The 19,752-nt window shown below is 39.3% G+C and overlaps 1 protein-coding gene across 1 annotated transcript in view; it reads right to left on the bottom strand.

Moving 5' to 3' along the window:
- Positions 1-19,752, bottom strand: part of mdn1 (midasin AAA ATPase 1) — an 86,689-nt gene that overhangs the window by 41,947 nt on the left and 24,990 nt on the right. The window contains exons 28-55 of the mRNA XM_079831681.1: positions 18,803-18,937; positions 18,255-18,393; positions 17,117-17,255; positions 16,912-17,042; positions 16,199-16,337; positions 15,931-16,060; positions 15,444-15,701; positions 11,372-11,569; positions 11,077-11,285; positions 10,517-10,639; positions 10,234-10,431; positions 9,933-10,040; positions 9,625-9,813; positions 9,437-9,526; positions 8,379-8,642; positions 8,040-8,304; positions 7,674-7,833; positions 6,911-7,027; positions 6,574-6,782; positions 5,217-5,365; positions 4,922-5,121; positions 3,292-3,518; positions 3,083-3,196; positions 1,004-1,133; positions 823-929; positions 589-722; positions 340-500; positions 125-245 (exon numbers count right to left, since the gene is read on the bottom strand). Of these exons, the coding sequence (XP_079687807.1) occupies positions 125-245; positions 340-500; positions 589-722; positions 823-929; positions 1,004-1,133; positions 3,083-3,196; positions 3,292-3,518; positions 4,922-5,121; positions 5,217-5,365; positions 6,574-6,782; positions 6,911-7,027; positions 7,674-7,833; positions 8,040-8,304; positions 8,379-8,642; positions 9,437-9,526; positions 9,625-9,813; positions 9,933-10,040; positions 10,234-10,431; positions 10,517-10,639; positions 11,077-11,285; positions 11,372-11,569; positions 15,444-15,701; positions 15,931-16,060; positions 16,199-16,337; positions 16,912-17,042; positions 17,117-17,255; positions 18,255-18,393; positions 18,803-18,937 (4,544 nt within the window). The remainder of the gene's footprint in view (positions 1-124; positions 246-339; positions 501-588; positions 723-822; positions 930-1,003; positions 1,134-3,082; positions 3,197-3,291; positions 3,519-4,921; positions 5,122-5,216; positions 5,366-6,573; positions 6,783-6,910; positions 7,028-7,673; positions 7,834-8,039; positions 8,305-8,378; positions 8,643-9,436; positions 9,527-9,624; positions 9,814-9,932; positions 10,041-10,233; positions 10,432-10,516; positions 10,640-11,076; positions 11,286-11,371; positions 11,570-15,443; positions 15,702-15,930; positions 16,061-16,198; positions 16,338-16,911; positions 17,043-17,116; positions 17,256-18,254; positions 18,394-18,802; positions 18,938-19,752) is intronic.

The following is a 19,752-nucleotide window of genomic DNA, read 5'->3' on the forward strand; positions in this document are numbered from 1 at the left end:
CGCGCTAAACTGAAAAAATTACTTGCATATGTTTACGTGCTAATTTGACAGCACTTTATATATATATATATATATATACACACACACACACACATGTTCTGAATATTCTATATATTTGCCTAACCTTGAATGGCAGTGGCTTTCCTAATGTCTTCTGAATGCCCTTCAGAGCAGAGGCCACAGCCACAGAGCTGGAAAGTGTGTTCTGGATGGCCGTGGAAATGGTGTGTAATTCCTGTTGGCCTCTGAAACAAACAAACACACATATATACATATAAACAAACACTAAAGAGAACATTCCATGAAGGAATTTTAACATGTAATAAAGCCATTACTCACTCATAATCACTATCCCCCATCAAAAGCTGAGGCAGCCGCAAAATTAAGTTTTTGTGCACCCACTGCCAGTGCAGGGACAGCACACACACACCCCGTGTATCCGCAGACAGAGAGTTACACACAAGCCAGAAACGATCCCTCCACTGCAGCAGCTGCAGGATCTGGACACACAATCACATCACTGTAAACCAACTGCAGAACAGAGCAGCGCGGCTATAATCAAACCGCTCTGAGGAACAAGGTTCTGACCTCAAACATGAGGTGGTCAGAGATGTAGGGCTGGCCCGACTGCATGGCTTGCAGTACGAATGAATCCCACAGGTCAAAAAACGAGCGCAGGTGGACCAACACTGGATGAGGCAGGTGGCCTATGTCCACCGTCCCTATAAAACCCAAACAAAAATAGTCACATACCACCTAGTGTGTTCATGTCTCCTAATATTAACAGTGTATATTAACAAGGCTGTGGAAGTGTGGAAGTACCTTTTGAGAAGGCAGTGGCAAGCCTAAGGGCGCTGTTATGAGGTGAGCTGTTTCCAGCACTGCTGTTAATAGCTGCTCTCTCCTCTCGGTCCATCAGCAAAATGATTCTTTCAAAACATAAAACATCATGCATAAAATGTTTACTACAAAAACATTCCAGTAAACCAGAATAAGGACTTACCTGTTGGCAACAGCGTTTAGTGCTTCCATGAATTCCATGTATCTCTCCTCATCCTCAAAGTTGCAGGTGTTGGCCAAGATGTCCAAGTACTGCTTGTTCCAGCGCATGTCAACCAAAATCCTGTAGTCATCTGATCAAGAAAGTAATTTCACAAGTTCGACTGAATATCAAAGGTTTGAATATGAGTGGGTATTCCAGAGTAAATGTTAAAGGGAACCTATTATGCAAAATTCACTTTTACATGGTGTTTTTTTAAAGATAAATGTGTGTTGGCAGTGTGTGTACACAACCACCCTATAAATGGTAAAAATCCACCACTCCTCTTTTTTAACAGTGTGTCTCAGAATAAGCCATTCGCAGGTTCTATGCAATGTGAAGTCACATAAGACCTTAGTTTAATACTCACGGGATGCGCTGTCTGACATCCAGCTTTCTATGCGCGTGCTTCGGATATGTGCGACACCTGAGATTCATATTACTTATACTGAGACTTATTATCTTGTCAAAAGGAGCATTATAGGTCCCCCTTTAACCCTCTGGGGTTCTTCGGGTCAAAAATTCCGGGACCCGAAGCGTTTTATAATTTTTTTTTTAAAAATCGTAGCTTCATCGGAATGGTCCGAAACTTGGTGACTTTATTGGTACTTGGTATATGAACACCCAAACAAATTGGGGACAGGATTTGAAAAGTCTTAGTGGTTGTAAAAAAATAGTCACACTCAGGACTTTCGGGTCAAAAATGACCCCCATAGGAAATGAATGGGAAATTGGCAAAAATATGAAAAACAGAGTTTTTTATACATACAATCTACAAATCAGCCAGGATGCCGAAAAAAAGACTCAACAGTGAAGGGGTGAATCTCTAAAACACCAAGAGTGCAAAACAGACAAAAAAACTCAGCAATTAGCTTTTGGAATGGCACACGTTAATTTGTGTGTGCGTGTGTTTTTGTGTGTGTGTGAGTTTTTTTGTCTGTTTTGCACTCAAAACATGTTTTAGAGATTCACCCCTTCACTGTTGAGTCCTTTTTTCTGCATCCTGGCTGATTTGTAGATTGTATGCACAAAAAAAATAATTTTCCATTCATTTCCTATGGGGGTCATTTTTGACCCGAAGGTCCTGAGTGTGACTATTTTTTTTACGACCACTTATCAAATCCTGTCCTGTTCATATACCAAGTACCAATAAAGTCACCAAGTTTCGGACCATTCCGATGAAGCTACGATTTTTAAAAACGTTTTATAAAACGCAAAATCCACTATAGTGGTAAAAATGTGCTATTGTGCTATCCTCAATGTGTCCACCGGATGGCACCGATCTCATTTAAAAATTTGCTTTCATGAGGCCTAGGCTTGACTCTAAAATGAAATACAGCTTAAATAAAAAAAAAAAAAAAAAAAAAAATATATATATATATACATATTACTAGAAAATCGCAACTTTTAATTTTCCGTCGGCCTTAGCACACAATGTAACTACACATCACAACATGTAAATAGGAAAATGTTGGTGTTATTTTGTCACTTATTGAGCAGTAGGCTAGCTGGAGCCATTTACCTCCAGTCTTTGTGCTAAGCTAGGCTAGCGGTGGGTGCGTCAGACAGAGTTATGGCACGCACGGAGATGAAAATGGTATGTATGGACTTATCTAACTCTGGGGGATACGGTGAATAAGATAAAGTCCCAAAAAGTCAGCGTGTTCCTTTAAAGGCCATTAAGTGGCATTCTTAATCCATTTAACTTCCATTATATGATTGACTTTATAATGAACAACAGTGTTTAGCAGAAAATATAGGGTGGATCTTTTATCTATCAGTACTTGAATGAATTGTTGAATTGTTTGTTCATTTGGATTGATATATCATAATATTGTTTTTCCCTACTCACACGGCTTTAGTTAGATCAGCAGAAAGTTGTTTATAAGGCAGAGATTATTTTTACAGTTAATACATCAATTATTATTACAGTTTGATGGATGTCACAGTCACTGATTATTAGTGCACAGTTAGACCATGGAAAACAAGGTTGATTATGAATTCAAGTGGTTTTTAAGTGCATATATGAGAGTGTATATGTACCTGTGCTGTGTGGCTGCAAAAGCTCTGCTAGACTTTTGCCTTTCCCGATGAGCTTGCTGCTGAATACGGCCTTCAGCGCTGTGCATCCTGCCTCCAACTGCATCAGAGCTGAATCTGCAAAGACAAACACGATCTCAGGACTGTGACAGAGAAGCACTCACGTAGTATGGCTATACATCAAAAGGCATTCTTTTTCCTATTCAGCCTACCTGGTGCATGTTTGTAAGTTTTGGTAAGGTGGGAGAGCCAGCTGGTTCTGAGAACCCAGTCACTGTGAGAAGCTCTTTCTGTCAGTATTTTAACTGCCGTCGGGAGGAGGCACAATGCATTCTCAGCTCCTCCGTCCAGTCCTCCACCTCCAGAAAACTGCAGCCCATCCAGTACAGCACCGCTCTGCATCGCCCTCTGCAGGTCAACTAGGCTCAGTGGGCGATTCCTGAATTGGTAAAAAATTGCTGTTAAAGCTGCAGTCCGTAGATTTTTTTTGTGTTCAAAATTCCTGCGTGACTCGTCATAGACATAAACAGAGAGAAGTAGCTCCAGCTACAATGTTCTTCCACAAGACGCAATCAGTTTTGTTTATTTACCGCTAGAGCGGCAAGTTACGTACTGCAGCTTTAAAGGGATAGTTCACCCAAAAATCATTTACTCTCCCTCAAGTTGTTCCAAACCTGTATGAATGATGACACAATTTTCATTTTTGAGTGAACTATCCCTTTAACTGCATACAAAAAAGTGAAACAAATATTTTTGCTAATTGAAATAATCAGCTCAAAACTACAACAAAAAATAATGATTTCTTATGGTTCAGTTATTATTGCAGTTCAGCTAGCTGCATTATCTATTTACCAAATAAATAAATAGATGAACATAAAATACAAATTTTATTATGTGAAATGAAAGAGTGCAGAGATAATTTGGCAGCTCTAAGAAAAACAAAAAAATAAATAAACTGAAGCTAGAAAAAAAAAAATATTTAAAAACTTTAATAAGCACAAATATTAGTACATCTCAAGATTAGTAAATCTCTAATTAAAGATTTAGTTCACCCAAAAATGAAAATTCTGTCATTAATTACTTACCCTCATGTCGTTCGACACCCGTAAGACCTCCGTTCATCTTCGGAACAGAAATGAAGATATTTTAGTTGAAATCTGATGGCTCTGAAAGGCCTCCATTGGCACGGTTCACTCTCAAGACCCTTAAAAGGTACTAAAGACGTCGTTACAAAGTCCATCTCACTACAGTGGTTCTAAAATAACTTTATGAATCGGCGAGAATAGTTTTTGTGCGCAAAAAAAACCTATATAACGACTTACATAGTGATGACGATTTCAAAACAAGGCATCATGAAGCTTCGAAGCGCTATGAATCAGTGAGTCGATTCAGCGGTTTGAATCGCCAAATTTCAGCAGTTTGGTGGTTTGACACGCGATCCGAATCATGAATCGACTCGCTGATTCATAACGCTTCGAAGCTTCATGAGGCCGTGTTTTGAAATCGTAATCACTATGTAAGTCGTTATTTAGGGTTTTTTTGCGCACAAAAACTATTCTCACCGATTCATAAAGTTATTGTAGAACCACTGTAGTGAGATGGACTTTGTAACGACGTCTTTAGTACCTTTTAAGGGTCTTGAGAGTGTAAAGTGCCATTGAGCCAATGGAGGCCTTTCAGAGCCATCAGATTTCAACTAAAATATCTTAATTTCTGTTCCAAAGATGAACGGAGGTCTTACGGGTGTCGAACGACATGAGGGTAAGTAATTAATGACAGAATTTTCATTTTTGGGTGAACTAACCCTTTAAGTAGCTGGTATATATTTGTATATACACTGACCTTTTTCCGTTAAGGCAGAGAGTGTTGAGACAGTACAGGAGGACCTGTCCGTCTCTCTGGACACTGGAAAAACACGAGTCCTCAGTGCACAGCAGAGCTGAGGGGATGCGGTCCGGCCACACGCCCGCACACAGCAGCCCACTGCCCCAGTCCTCGGAGTCCAGCACTGCCAACTGCCTCTCTATGACTTCCTGTGCCAGCTAAGACGAGATGTGAAAGGTGATGGGGCATAATTTGAAGGATTATGGCATCATATACCTTAGATTGTCATGTTTAATGAAAAATGTCTATGAACCTGCTGGTTAGCAGTGGTGCGTTGACAGAAAGCATAAGCCTCTCCACAGGCCTGTAGTAGGGCACTGGGCAGATCCACACCCCTCTGGAGCTGACCAGACAACAGAGATGCAGCATGGAGCAGAGATGACATGGATGACGCAGGTGAGTCTAGAAGACGTTAAAGAGAGAACAGCCGTTAACCCTTAAACACACACTCCGGGACATCATTCACTAACCTCCCCCTCAATCATTCTTTAAAGGGATAGTTCACCCAAAAATGAAAATTAGCCCATGATTTACTCACCCTCAAGTCATTCTAGGTGTATATGACATTCTTCAGATGCATTTTTTTATGGACTTCAAAAACAGAGCAACAATTACTGCTATTATAAAGCTTGGATTAGCCAGGACTTAGTATTCTGATTGTATTCGTCTGAAAGAAGAATGTCATATACACCTAGAATGACTTGAGGGTGAGTAAATCATGGGCTAATTTTCCCTTTAAGGTTAGACATCAAGCTTATAAGTATTACTCAATCTAATAATTATGAATAATATTATAATAATTTTAAAAGATATAAAAAATAGTGTTTTCTAATTATAAAAAAAAAAAAAAGTGCATAGGGTCGCTAGTATGGAAGTTGGTTTCCGCCACAGAATAAAAAATAAAAAAGGTAATTGCGACTTTTGCAGTTCCGAGTTTATATCTTATACGTGAATTTGCAAGATATAAAGTCAGAATTGTGAAAAGTCAGTCTTTTTCCTCTCAGAATTGGACAGGCAATTCTGACTTTATAACTCGCAATTGCGAGTTTATATCTCACGATGCTGAGAAAAGAAGTCAGAAGTCAGTTTATTCCTCAAGTTGGCAATGTCTGATACACACTGATCAGACATTCACTTACAATTATCAAAACCATAAAACAAAAAAAATACAAGTATAATCAGCAATACTTGAAATGGCTCAGCGATTTACTGCAGAGCAAGTACTGAACGCAATCAAATATTAGTGTCACTGTCACTTGGTGGATCTGGTCAAGAAGAGGATCAAAATATTGATTTTGAAGAGTTGAGAATATTTGAGATCATGACTATGATTAGCCAAGTGCTGAATGTACTGGGCAAATGAGCTCTGACGATGACAGTGATGATAGTAAAAAGCATCTGCTCAAATCGAACTCTTCCAAGTTCCAAAAGTAACTTCTTTTGTGATAGTTATTATAATATCAGGAGAGTTTTATACTATGGCGGAAGTTAAACATCCACCAGTGTTAGATATAGAGTCGCTAAAGACTGATTGGCAAAATATTCATGCATTTAAGAGTTAAAACATCACTTAAACTCTGAACAAGGGTAAATAAAAATCACAGACGCACCCCATATAGTCTTCTTGATTTCTGAATGAATGGAGATGAGCAGGTCACACACACAGTCTCCCGTCACACCCAGGGTGTGTAAAACCATCTTTAGATCCAGAGTGTCCCAGCACACAGCCTCATGCTCGCCAGGGATGTAGATCTCAACACCGCGGTTCCTCATGGCTCGCGAGATTTCCCCGTGCGTGGGATCCATGGTGAGGAACAACCTGGAACACAGTGTGAAACAGGGTTAAGCAAAAGCAACGGGTTTCATAGATCTGTACATTCACATGGCAAAATGATGCTGGTTAAACAGTTTAGCTGGAAGTGGTGATGGTTAAGGCTTTGATTGTACCTGAAGTTAGGGTGGGGGGTGATGGTGGGTGTGGTTCCATCAATAATTCCTCGTTCATTAATGGTTAATGACCCGCCAGGCTCCAGGAGGGCGTTGAGTCGATCCAACACTGAAGGGCTGAAACACACATACAGAGTTCATTTAAGAAATGTCATATTACATCTGGTTAACCCCTAGAAGTCTGAGCTGTTTTGGGGCCCTTTAGAAGTTTTGACATGCTCTGTTTTTTTCAGTTGCTTATAAACACAGTAATGGCAAAAGTGTAATTACACTGTATTCAGCACAAACTGGGCTACCATAATATGTGAGCAATATGCATGTACATGCTTGTATTTTTGAGAGAAAAATGTTAATACATGGTTTTTGAAAAAGCAAAAAAAAATTAGTTTTAAAATGAAGGCCTCAAAACACACAAGAGATATGTGTTCACAAGACTTTTGACTAATGGGTGTATTTGCCTAGAGTTTTTATTTTAAACTGATGTGAGAATGATTGAGCCTACTCATTCACATAAAACAATATATTCATTTACAATTTGTGTTTTTCTTCACAAAGACAGTATGCAAGGAGGCGTGATAGCTAATGAATAATGCTGGAATATATGAAATTAGTTCGCTATAAATCAGTCATTAAATCATTTACTCAACTGATTCTTTAAAACAAAGACTTGACTAAAAGCAGTCATATTATTCTTTATTAAAATGTGTCTAAAAATCTACTAAGAGACTCCAAAAAGACTGTTTAAACTGTTAAAACATCTGACCTGCAGAAGTTGACATTGTCCATGAGTAACCAGTCTCCAGCCTGCAGTGCCTGAACCAATGTCCCGTCCAGCCACTCAAAGCCCCCGTGAGTCCAGCCGTCCTGCATCTGAGCCAAACGCTCCTTCAGTAGAGTGAAGTCCATCTGCAGCTTTGACATGTCTGCAGGGGACAATCAAAGATTATATGACACTCAAAGTGTTACATTTAAATGTAATCTTCAAACCATTTTTACAGATGGTTAGCCAAAGATTTTACAGGACTGACAAGTCAACAAGCAGAATTTACATTCGAATGTCACATAAAACCAAATGTTTAAATTCGCAAGGCATATACAGGACAAATCCTCAGTAGTGTAGCGTCCTTACCTGTTAAGACCTTGAGTTTAGTGTTGAGTTTGTGCAGCAGAACAATAATGACCTCCAGTTTGTTTAAAGCCTCAAACGTGACCATGCCCTCTGTGGTATCCAGACCCTCCTCTCGCAGCCAGCGGCGGAAAGTGCTCCACGTGCTCAACAGAAACTCAGTGTCCTGCACCGCACCATCCAATGACATCAGGCCTCGTCTGGTCACCATGGCAACCACGTAGTCCATGCTCTCCAAGACCTGCTGCCACGGCCGTATGATGTCCACCTAAAACAGATCACCAGGTTAACGAAAACACCAAGCCAGCGAAACAATCATCTTGCCTGTCATTTCCAACTGACCTGCTCAAAGCCGCCCAGCAGCTCTGTTGTGTCCATGGCGCTGTTCATGGCCATAACCCTGAGTCTGTGTCCTGTTAACAGTGCAAGCAGATGGACGAGACTGCTCTTTCCACTGGCAGTGGGACCCACCATTATGACCATCCACCCCATCTCCACACACTTCATCAGTGCCTCCAGAGGGCGCAAAGAATAATGGGTAATCGACAGAGGAGGATCCAGAGCAATAGGTGCCCCTCCACTACGCTGCAGAACTGAGTAACCCAACTGCGTATGTGTGAAAGAAAGAAAGAGACATTTTCACACCCAATATGATATAATATAATTTTATATAATAAATTACAGGTTAAAGTTAATTTTTTTTAATTAAAAACCAATAATAAAAAATAAAAAATTAATAATAATAATTAATTTCTACCTTTTTTTAATGTAAAGCATTTATTGTAACATTGTGTATGAATTGTGATAAACAAATAAATGAGCCTATATTATCACTTCTAATGTTTCTTAAGATTTATATTATAATAACGTAATTTTATATTATCGATTACAGATTAAGAATAAAAAAAATAAATAAAGACTAAAACATAATACACCATATTATATTATAATATATTTTATAATATATTATATTCTCACATCTAATATTTCTTAAGACTTATATTATAATATTTTTTTATATTATAGATTACAGATAAAGCTTTAACATAAAAAATTAAGACTATAACAAATATTATATCACTTTTAATGTTTCTTAAAATGTATATTATAATAATGTAATTCCATATTATCGATTACAGATAAAGGATTAAAATAAAAAATAAAGGCTAAAACATATAATGCATGATATTATATTATAATATATTATATTATTTTATTTTACATGGATTATATTATATATTATATTCTCACATCTAATGTTTCTTAAGATTTATATAATAATATATTATTTTATATTATAGATTACATATTAAGGGTTCAAATAAAAAATAAAGACTAAAACAAATATATTAGATTAGATTAATTCAATATTAATATTATATTATATATTTCTGACCAACCTGCAAATTCAAAGGGGTGATATGAAACTGCCTAGAGCCCATGTAAGGCTCAAAGTCTTCTCCAAACACCTTCCTAAACACTGCTAACACCTGAGAACGGAACATATTATCGATATTATTGATCAATAGCCACATGTTCATGTCTCCTTATAATGAGTGATAAATGGTATTTAAATTAGCGTGGCTACCTGAGCCTTATCTGCCTCTGCCCTCATGCGGTCTGCATACACGAGTCCAACATGCTGCCCAGGGTTGAAGAAGCCTGGTGATTGGTCGGTCTGCATGAGCTGACACCAACGGAACAGGTCACGGAGATTAAACTCCCATGGTCCTCCTCTTTGCCCCCACTTCCTCTCAATCGTCACTTCTTGGACAAGCTTAGAGAACAAGAAAGTCAAACCTCCTTTGATATGATAGATGAAAGGAATATCTACAAACGTCAATTAAAAGAGCAACAGAAGAACACCACTGGTTGAGGGAAGTGTTGTCCACTTACCCGGTTGCTAAACTGCACCATTTTTGAGATGACTGCATTGTCAATGTTAGGAAAGATGGAGTCACCAATGAACTGCATGTCTTCGTTGGTTAGTGCATCCACATAAACCTGAATGAGGAAAATACAGATATATGTCTTCAATCAAATGTGTATTTTGGTCTCACGTTTCAGACCATGACCATATATTATAATACACACTGCTGTAAAAATATTGTATATTGATATTCTTTGTAAAACAGATGATCTTGAAGACAGAAGAGAACATATACAGATGACAAAAAAGTCATTAGATGCAAGTTACCTGAGTGAATCTGTTAAGGAAGGACTTGGGAAGGCCCTTGCGTCCTCCTCCCTGTGTGAAAGGGTTTTGGCAGCCGAAGATCTTGGTCTTCTCATGCTGAACATGGAAGCGCATGCCCAGCTCAGGGATGTAGATCTCAGCACGATGGTCAAAGCAAGCATTAAGACCTTCCAGCACTGACTGAGAGGCTAGATTCAGCTGTAGATGAGAGGAAAAACATCAGTCCATAATCTACTACTTCTCATTTCTGATTGAAAATGTTCATCATTCCATTCATCTGTACCTCATCTAGGACGATCCAATGTCCAGCCTTCAGCCCAGCAAGTAGAGGACCATCACGCCACGCAAACTCCCCTCCTTTCCCACCTTCCACTGGCAGATCTGTTCCAAACAGATCCGTTACATCCTGTGCAGAGAGGATGCAGCACGATTAAAATCAGCTTTGAAATGATGCACTATTGCATATACACTTCTATTCAAAAGATTTTTCAATGATTTTGAAAAAACATTCTCACCAAGGCAGCATTTAATTACAGTATAAACAGTAACATTATAAAATTAAAATTAAAAAAACATTTTCTATTTTAAAATATTCTAAATTGTAATTTATTCCTGTGATGACCAAGCTGAATTTTCAGCAGCCATCTTTTGTTTATTTTACCATCTCCAAACTATCAAGGAACAGTGTATATAAAGATGACGTTTTTTCCCTTTCAAAGACATTTTTTTAACGATCTGAGCACATATTTTTGTCATGTATCATTGTATGATGTTTGCTGGTTATCAAAAATCTATTAGATTTGGTGTTCTACAGTGCAGTGAGTCTAAGTTTCTTTGACATACAGTTTGTTCAGACAGGTTGATCCTGACAAGATGGTTCCCAGAGGCCTTGGCAAGGGCAGTGACCAGGCTGGTCTTGCCCACTCCAGGTGAGCCCTCGAGCAGTATGGGTCTCTGAAGCTTCAGTGCCCGCAGTAACCTCTGAGCATTCACTGCAGTGGTGCCCGCACTCAAAGCGTAGTCCGACAGACTCCTGCCCTCACTCTCAGGACCTGAGGGAAGATCAGACCAAATGTAGCAAACAAAACCCAAAAGTCATATCGGACAAATTAGTTTTATATTGTGTTCGATTCCTCACCTGCTGCGATGTGGAAGGGGTCAATGCCAAAGAAGTCTTCCCCCCATTGGGGCTCTCTGGGGACGCTGGTGTCGTAGACTCGGAGTGAGTCTTGCATCTCCTCGTCCAGCTCTGTAATTCTGCTCAGTCTCTTCTCCAGATACTCCAGACTCGCCTTCCGTGCCACTAGGGCATTCTCTGCTGCCGACATTGTGGTTCCTGGCACCAAGAAGAAAAAAATGAGGTCATGGGAATGTAGTGTGGGAAGAGATATTAGATCTGTAAATGCAAAAACTTTACAAACTTCAAAGATGCATTGAAGGAACACTCATTTTCCAACTCCCCTAGAGTTAAACAGTTGAGTTTTACCGTTTTCGAATCCATTCAGCCGATCTCCGGGTGTGGCGGTAGCACTTTAGCATAGCTTAGCATAGATCATTGAATCTGATTAGACCGTTAGCATCTCGTTCAAAAATGACCAAAGAGTTTCGATATTTTTCCTATTTAAAACTTGACTCTTCTGTAGTTACTAAGACTGACGGAAAATTAAAAGTTGTGATTTTCTAGGCCGATATGGCTAGGAACTATACTCTCATTCCTGCGTAATAATCAAGGAGCTTTGCTGCCGTACCATGGGTGCAGTGCCGCAAATGATATTACGCAGCGCCTGAAAATAGGCTAACTTCCATCAACATAACCAACGTGACAACCTGCTTGCACAGGGAGCGTGTTGGGGACTATTTTCAGGCGCTGCTTTTCATTTTCCATTGGTCTTAGTACACGATGTAACTACAGAAAAGTCAACTTTTAAAGCAGCACTAGGTAACTTTTGCTCTCAGGCTCCCCCTACAGTTCTGAAACAGTATTGTCCTCTACTACTGTCTTCATCCCAGGTAACGTTACAGTGGCATATGTTTCAGCATGTCATATGAATATAATTTCATGGGTTTTATTTTTTTCAAACGCCAAATGATTGCGATGCTCACGTTTACAAGCCAGCGTCATTATAGTAGCCTAGTCTATTGGTTCCCGTTTTACGGAATCTATATGATACTTCAATTCAAAGTTTGAGTGGTAGGTAATAACCATACATCGTCAATATTATAATATCAAGCTACCCTAGATGAATCTGCAAATTTGAAAAATCGATTTATTATTATAGCTTGAGGAAAGACAAATAAACCAATATCGCAGACATGTTAGGTATCCTAAAATATGATTTTGTATATATTACGTATTTTCTTGCAAGAATGTAGCCCCTCCTCCTTCAGCTCACGCCAACGAGCAAACGCTGGCCCAATGTTGATCCTCGTCCTGCCTTTAATCCCATCACTTTCTCGTTTCCTCTTTTTGCTTTCCTCCGACAAAACCTTTGCTTTCTTATTTTTCTGTGCTGCTTCGGCCATGACTATAAGATTTGGCAAACAAATGATAGTTTTTCTCGCACATCCGAATTTAAGGAAGTGGGGGTGGTGGTGGAAGTGACGTATATGCCATAAAGCAGTCGAATTTTGTAGTTCTTTTTTTTCTCGGGTTACTACCCGAAACCCGAAGTTTAAAAGTACAAATTAAAACGATACAGACCCCGTCAGGCTATGGCAGACGTGTCATTCAACCTATTGTAAGTCGATGTATCATCACAAGAGTTTTGAACATATATTATGAAGGTTGAAAAGTTACCTAGTGCTGCTTTAAATAGGAAAAATATCTTAACTCTTGGGTCATTTTTTGAGCGAGATGCTAACGGTCTAATCAGATTCAATGAACTATGCTAAGCTTTGCTAAAAGTGCTACCGCCAGACCCAGAGATCGGCTGAATGGATTTGAAAACGGTATGAGCATATTTTCAAAAAAAGTGGAGTGATCCTTTAAAATTGATCAAAAGTGACAGAAAAGACCTTAATAATGTTACAAAAGAACATTATTCTTAAAGCTACACTGTGTAACTTTATTAGTCTATTCTTAGCTAAAAACACTTAGTTCTTTCAAAAATATATGTGCTCATAAATGTATATTTACTTCTTTCAAGTAATAAAGTATTCTCGTAAGTTTATAATATGCCATTGAAAATACATAAGGTAATGGGATCTAACGGTGGTCGCCATGTTGCCCCTCCATCTTGAAAGAACATTAGCCAAAGAGGGACATACCCGTAAATTCAAGCTTCGCCTTTCGCGTTTTCATCTCAGCAGCGTCCAGTAACAGAGTTATACGGAGTTTTCCTGGCTTGTTTATTCCTCAAAAGTCTGTTTTTCCTTGTGTGGTATTTCTGTGCGTTAATAACTCCGTAAGTAATAATATTATCATTGTAGATGTGTTTCAGAGTGTGTCATCGCGTAATTCAGTTGATGTCACCTCAGAAGTATTTTTGTGTCAACATACAATAGAGTAATGCTCACCTATTTGAATAATCATTCAGTTATTTTGTTATCAACAATGTTTATTCGTTTATAGAAAATATTTGCTTGTAATGTATGTTGATGGAAATATGTATCAGGTCTGATCGGCATATTAACAATTGTTATACAGAGCGCACTGCAGTGCTAACGTTAAAGTGGCGCACACACTTTTGTAATCCGACACCGCTTGTTAGCAGCAGCAGCGGCAGCTCCGCTCCTTTTAATGCAGCTGCATTTAGCGCCTATATGGTACAATAAGCTCTGGTTTACGGTTACATTATACAAATGTAACTTATAAGTATAACTTAGTTATACAGTTCTTAACTGTGTATGTAGATTTACCATCCTTATTTGTTCTCTCACAGAAACCACATTTATGTACATATCCACGCAAACCTGTTTATGCCTTGCAATTGGATGACTGAATAAACATTACTATCATCAAAGTTCACTCTGGATTAGCTGCAGTTCTTTCTAGCCGAATAATTAGGCCAGTTGAGTTCCAACCATCCCACTGCGCACAGAATATCCCACAGGCACCGTGTCGAATGTGGACGAGGTCGAACTGGAAGCCATGTTAATCTTGGACTAAATCGGCCACCGTAGGAGTTAAAACGAAATCGGAATTGAGAGGAACAGAAACTAAAATTCACTGGATGGTCATATACCTTTTCACCACTAGATGGGGGGAAATATCACACAGTGTAGCTTTAAAATAAAATCCTGAAACTAATGTTTTCATGGTTTCCACAAAAACATTAAGCCACACAACAGTTTTCAACACTGATAATAATCATAAATATTTCTTGAGCAGCAAATCAGCATATTAGAATGATTCCTGAAGGATCATGTGACACTCAAGACTGGAGTAATGATGCTGATTTCAGCTTTGTAAATCAAAGAAATAAATTACATCTAAAAATATGCTAAAAAAAAAAATACAACAACATTTCTTTCAAATTGTAATATAAATTTACAAGCCTTGATAATCATAACACTTCTTTTAAAATCTTACTTACCCCGAACTTTTGAAAGGCAATGTAAATGGCTTTTGTTTAATTTTGTAAGTCTAACTACAAAGGATTTTATAGAAGCATAAACATTTAATTAGCATAAAAACAGATTATTTTTCAAATAAAAAGCTGCTCTTTGTGGTAGTGTTGTCAAATGTACCAACTGCAATATGAAGTCGGTACTGAAATGTAAAAATTGTGACGCTTTGAGCGCTGTTGAGAGGAATCGTAAACCGCTCTGACTGGCCATTGTGCTCATGTGTTCATCAAATATGTCTGTGATTGGCTACAATGACCAGCGCTTCAAAAACATGTTATATATATACATCAATGATGCTTTTCACAGGGCGCTTACACAGATACACACAGGAGCTTTTGAATGCAGGCGCCTATCAGCCTACCGGTCCCCTGGTCGCCGCCTGCTTGTGCTTTCAAACGCTCCCGCTCTCTTTTTCAAAACACTTTCAAACGCTCCTGTGCGTTGATCATTGTAGCCAATCACAGACACATCCGATGAGCGCATGAGCACAATGGCCAGTCAGAGGTGTTTATGATTCCAGCTCAACAGCGCTCAAAGCGTCACATTTTTTTAATTTATCGCGGTCTGTACTTTTGACAACACTACTTTGTGGTGGTAAATATGTACCAAAACATGAAAAAAGCTGTCTTTTTTTCTCCCACCTGAGCCGATTCCGTCCACGTACACAAGGCATGCAGCATGAATAAATGCTGTTACAGTGTCCAATCTCAGGTCCCATTCTGGCTCCTCCTCCTCCAGCTCCCCCATGGTCATGAAGCCGTCCTCATCCCGCTCACATACCGTGTTCATGAAGTTCACCCATGACAGAATGTCTCGCACACTTAGAATACACCGCCGACCGAACTCCTCATTGGTCAGCCAGTCGATGAAGTCCAGCATGAGATCTGCTATGTCTTTGCCTGGGATGGGAAGAGAGGAATGGCAATGACACGAGACTAGAACAGTGTAGAAGACTGGTTGCAAGGGACAAAGATCACCTCTACAGTTTTGTGGTAATAATACAAAGACGTTTGGCTGTAGACCAATCAGATTCAAATATTCCAAAAGATGGGAACAATCAGATTCAAATATTCCAAAAGGTGGGAACAAGGCTTGTTATAATTGGTAGCTCTGTGCAGAGCGACTCACCTTGGTGGTCATGCTGGTCCAGAGATAGTCCGGGCCGCAGATTGTGCTGGATGATCTGCATTAGATCATTACGGCTGTTGCTCTGGGGGCACCAAATCTCTGTGAACCTGTTCCTGAGTGCTGGAGACAGCTGTACATATGCAAACACATCAGTGCCACTGGTTGCTTGTTTCTTCCATGCAAACATAACTTTTAAGAATCCCAACTATGGCTATATTATAACCTCAACATAATATTCTTCAGCCAAGCTAATTCTCCATGTACTGACCTCTTTCTTTCCAAAGTCACCTCCAGGGTTCATGGTGGCAACAAGTCGAAACTTCTTCCCGGCAATGATCAGCTCAACATCATCATCATCTCCGCTGCCTTTCTCTGCCAACACCAAAGATTTTTCCGTCTCCAACACGCTGCACAGGACACACAGTTAGTCACATAATTACTTTAGACATCAGATGTGCCAATATCAGTACTGTACAGAGGCTGGGTGATTCGTTTTTTGTTTTATTTTGTCCTATTGTGATGCAGAAGTTGCAAATCTGGGGAACAAGTTTGAGGTCAGTATGACCCCATTTGAACTTTCATTAGTTAAAAAAATATGGTTCCCTTCCCAGTTGCATAAAATCGTGACTTTTTTTTTTACATTATCTATCTATACACGCACAAAAAACTCGATGGGCTCGATTCAGTTGTTCTGAAAGTAAGTCGCACTCTTGGTGTTTGGCTTCAAAATGACCCCACATTGAAAATAAATGGGAAAAGCAGAAAAAAAAACAAATCCATCAAAAATCTGAACATTTCAACACATAAATGAAGGCCTGGTACTAGAGCACAAATGCAATGTGGAACGAACATGATCACTCTCACACAGACACACACACACACACACAATGTGTTTGAATTTCCTAAGCAAAACTGAACCGATACAGACTTTAAACAGTCCATCAATGAGAACGGAACAATGTGAGGAGTGTAAATACACACCTGTTGAGTCTCTCCAGCACCGAGTCATCTGCCAGCGAGATCTCATCCAATAGAAACACGCCATCCTGTTTCATCGCCAGGACCAGTGGTCCATCATGCCACTCAAACAGACGGCCGTCCTCCGCATCAGCCTGAAACATATTAAATTCATATCAAAAACACACATATTTTCAGACTCAATAATTTGAAGAAATCTGAATATTACCTGTTGGGTTCCCGTGTGACGGACGGGTCGGAGGCCTCCCAGAAAGTCAGACGTCTCCATATGCAAGTGGCAGTTCAGGGAGAAGAACTTTTGACCGGCTAGTGCGGCAAACAGCTGGCAGATGGTGGTCTTACCACACCTGGAGAAGTGGGGAGGAACATGTGAACCAATGGAGCTTCTGGAATCTCAGTAACAAACTAAGGTTTTAAAAGGCTAATTTTGTTTCCTTTGCTGACATATTTCCTGCTGAATAAAAAAAGTTATATTTCCTGTTGAAACAGGGGTGTGGCTAGTTATTGCTAAGCAGTGCAGTGCAGAATTTTATTGAAAAAAGAAAAAATTGCACATGCCAAGTGCAACGACATATTTTTATTATTTTTTCAGACTGTACAAAAGTCTGATGAAAGATAATTTTCGTCAACTTTAAATAGTGTCAAATTAACAGACATGGTGCCCTATCATACACCCGGCGAATGCGACTGCATGCGTGACGCAAGTGTTTTTTGCTAGTTTCAGCCCAATGCAGTTATCGTTTTCACGTCCTGCACCACGTTGTTTAAATAGCAAATGCTCTCGCGCCCATATGATCGCCCATGGGCGTGCTGGTCCGAAAATCAGGTGTGTTCAGACACATTTTTGGCGTGTTGCTATTCTGAGGAACTGAAAACAACTGCACCATTGACCAACAAATCCGACATGGTGCGAGCGCAACTGGCTTCTAAAGAGAATGGGAGATGAGACTCTGATTGGTTTATTGCATGTTACGCCCAAAACACACCCATAACTCTTTAAGAGATGAGGTATCCCTTTTGGACCATGTGCCAGGCGCACAGATTGTATTTTCTGTCGTTAAACTAGAAAAGTGGATTCAGACACGCCCTAAGTGCACCTGGGCCATGCTCTTTAGACCATGCACTCAGATCATTAAAATAGGGCCCATCGACTAGAAGCTACAAAACTCATTTTGTTTTTACTAGATCTTTAAAATTAACATAACAGCCCTGTTAAAATTATGTTTAGAAAGTATTTATCTAGATTAAAACTCATTTCATCTTACTTTCCAATCATCTACTACAAATCAGGACAGATTTTGTAACCATCTCATTCAGGTTCAACTGAGGATTGTATCACAGCTTACCCCGTGTCCCCGACAAGTAGGACTGACTCTCCAAAACGAAGCGCTCTTCCCACCAGTACAGCCAGTCTCCTCATGCCCTGGGTCCACACCACATGACCGAACTCTTCAGGGACACCCGCAATGCTGTCCACAAAAGGGCCTGCCAAGTGTCAAGCCATCAACAACCATCAATATACCAAAACTGTGCCAGCCAAAACAATCAATCTGGCCATTAGTTATACAGTGAGCTAATCAAACAGATCTTTAGGAAAGTATTTACAATCAATAATTCAACATTTCATGGAAAAGATTTTGCCGTCTTAACTCATCTGCATAGATGAAACAAGAACATCACAAGATACAGTAAATAAACTCACTTAATGACTATTATGTAAAAACACACTGGGAGTTGCTGAAATGCTTTATTAAATCACAGTACTACTGGTATTTGTTTATGTGATAATGCAATGGAACAACCAGTGAGAACAACGTTCCTAATTGAAAGTCATCGACCTGATGTCAGAATGCGGTGCGCTTCTGTGAAACTTTGTTTGTGCTCATAAACTCACTGAACTGAGAGGTGACCTGGGCCTCAGAGAAAAGAACATCTGGGTTCACCGTCCTTTTGAAGTGCTTCTCCAAAATGTTCTGGATGGTCAGTGCTTCCTCTGGCTTCCTGACACGGCCGGCCAACAGCATGTAGCCTGAAAATACAATGATTATTACATTTTGAAATTAAGTATAACAAAACAACAGTTTATCTTTCCATAAACTACCATTTCAAAGTTTGAGTGCAGTAAGATAAAAAAAAGAAAAGAAATGAACACTTTTATTTATCAAGGAGGCATTGAACTAAAAGTAAAAGTAAAGGCTTTTACATTGTTAAAAAAAATGATATTTTAAGCAGCAACGGCTCTAGGGAGTGCTTAACAGATCAAATGGGGTGCTAAGAAAAAAAAAAAGAGTGCATCAATAACTTGAATACCCTGCATTTATTGCATTTTACCTTAATTATACATTTGCAAGGTCACATTGTAAAGTGTGCAGTTATTAGGCACAGTATAAGCTGGTATTCCTCATATCTCATAGGGCGAACCTTTTCTGTCAGTACAGGTAAATCACAAATAATCTTCAACACTGATTACATGTGGCGTCCCACAAGGCTCCATTTTGAGTCCCTTGCTTTTTTCTCTATATATGCATCCTCTAGGCTCTATTTTTCAGAAGTATGGTGTCTCTTATCACAGTTATGCTGACGATACACAACTTTATCTCCCTGTAAAGTCTAACGATGGTAGCTCCCTAAATAATCTCATCTCCTGCCTTGAGGAAGTAAAGTTGTGGATGTCTGAAAACTTCCTCAAGCTTAATGGGGATAAAACTGAGGCCATTGCTTTAATCTTCATTGTGTGTCGCTAATATTGCAAATCAACTATGTACCCTGTCTTTAACATTACAGGACAGAGGTAAGAATCTGGGTGTCATCTTTGATTCTGAGCTACTATTTGATAAGCAGATA

Source organism: Gobio gobio (genome assembly GCF_949357685.1).
Source record: "Gobio gobio genome assembly, chromosome: 12".
NCBI classification, from domain to species: Eukaryota; Metazoa; Chordata; class Actinopteri; order Cypriniformes; family Gobionidae; genus Gobio; species Gobio gobio.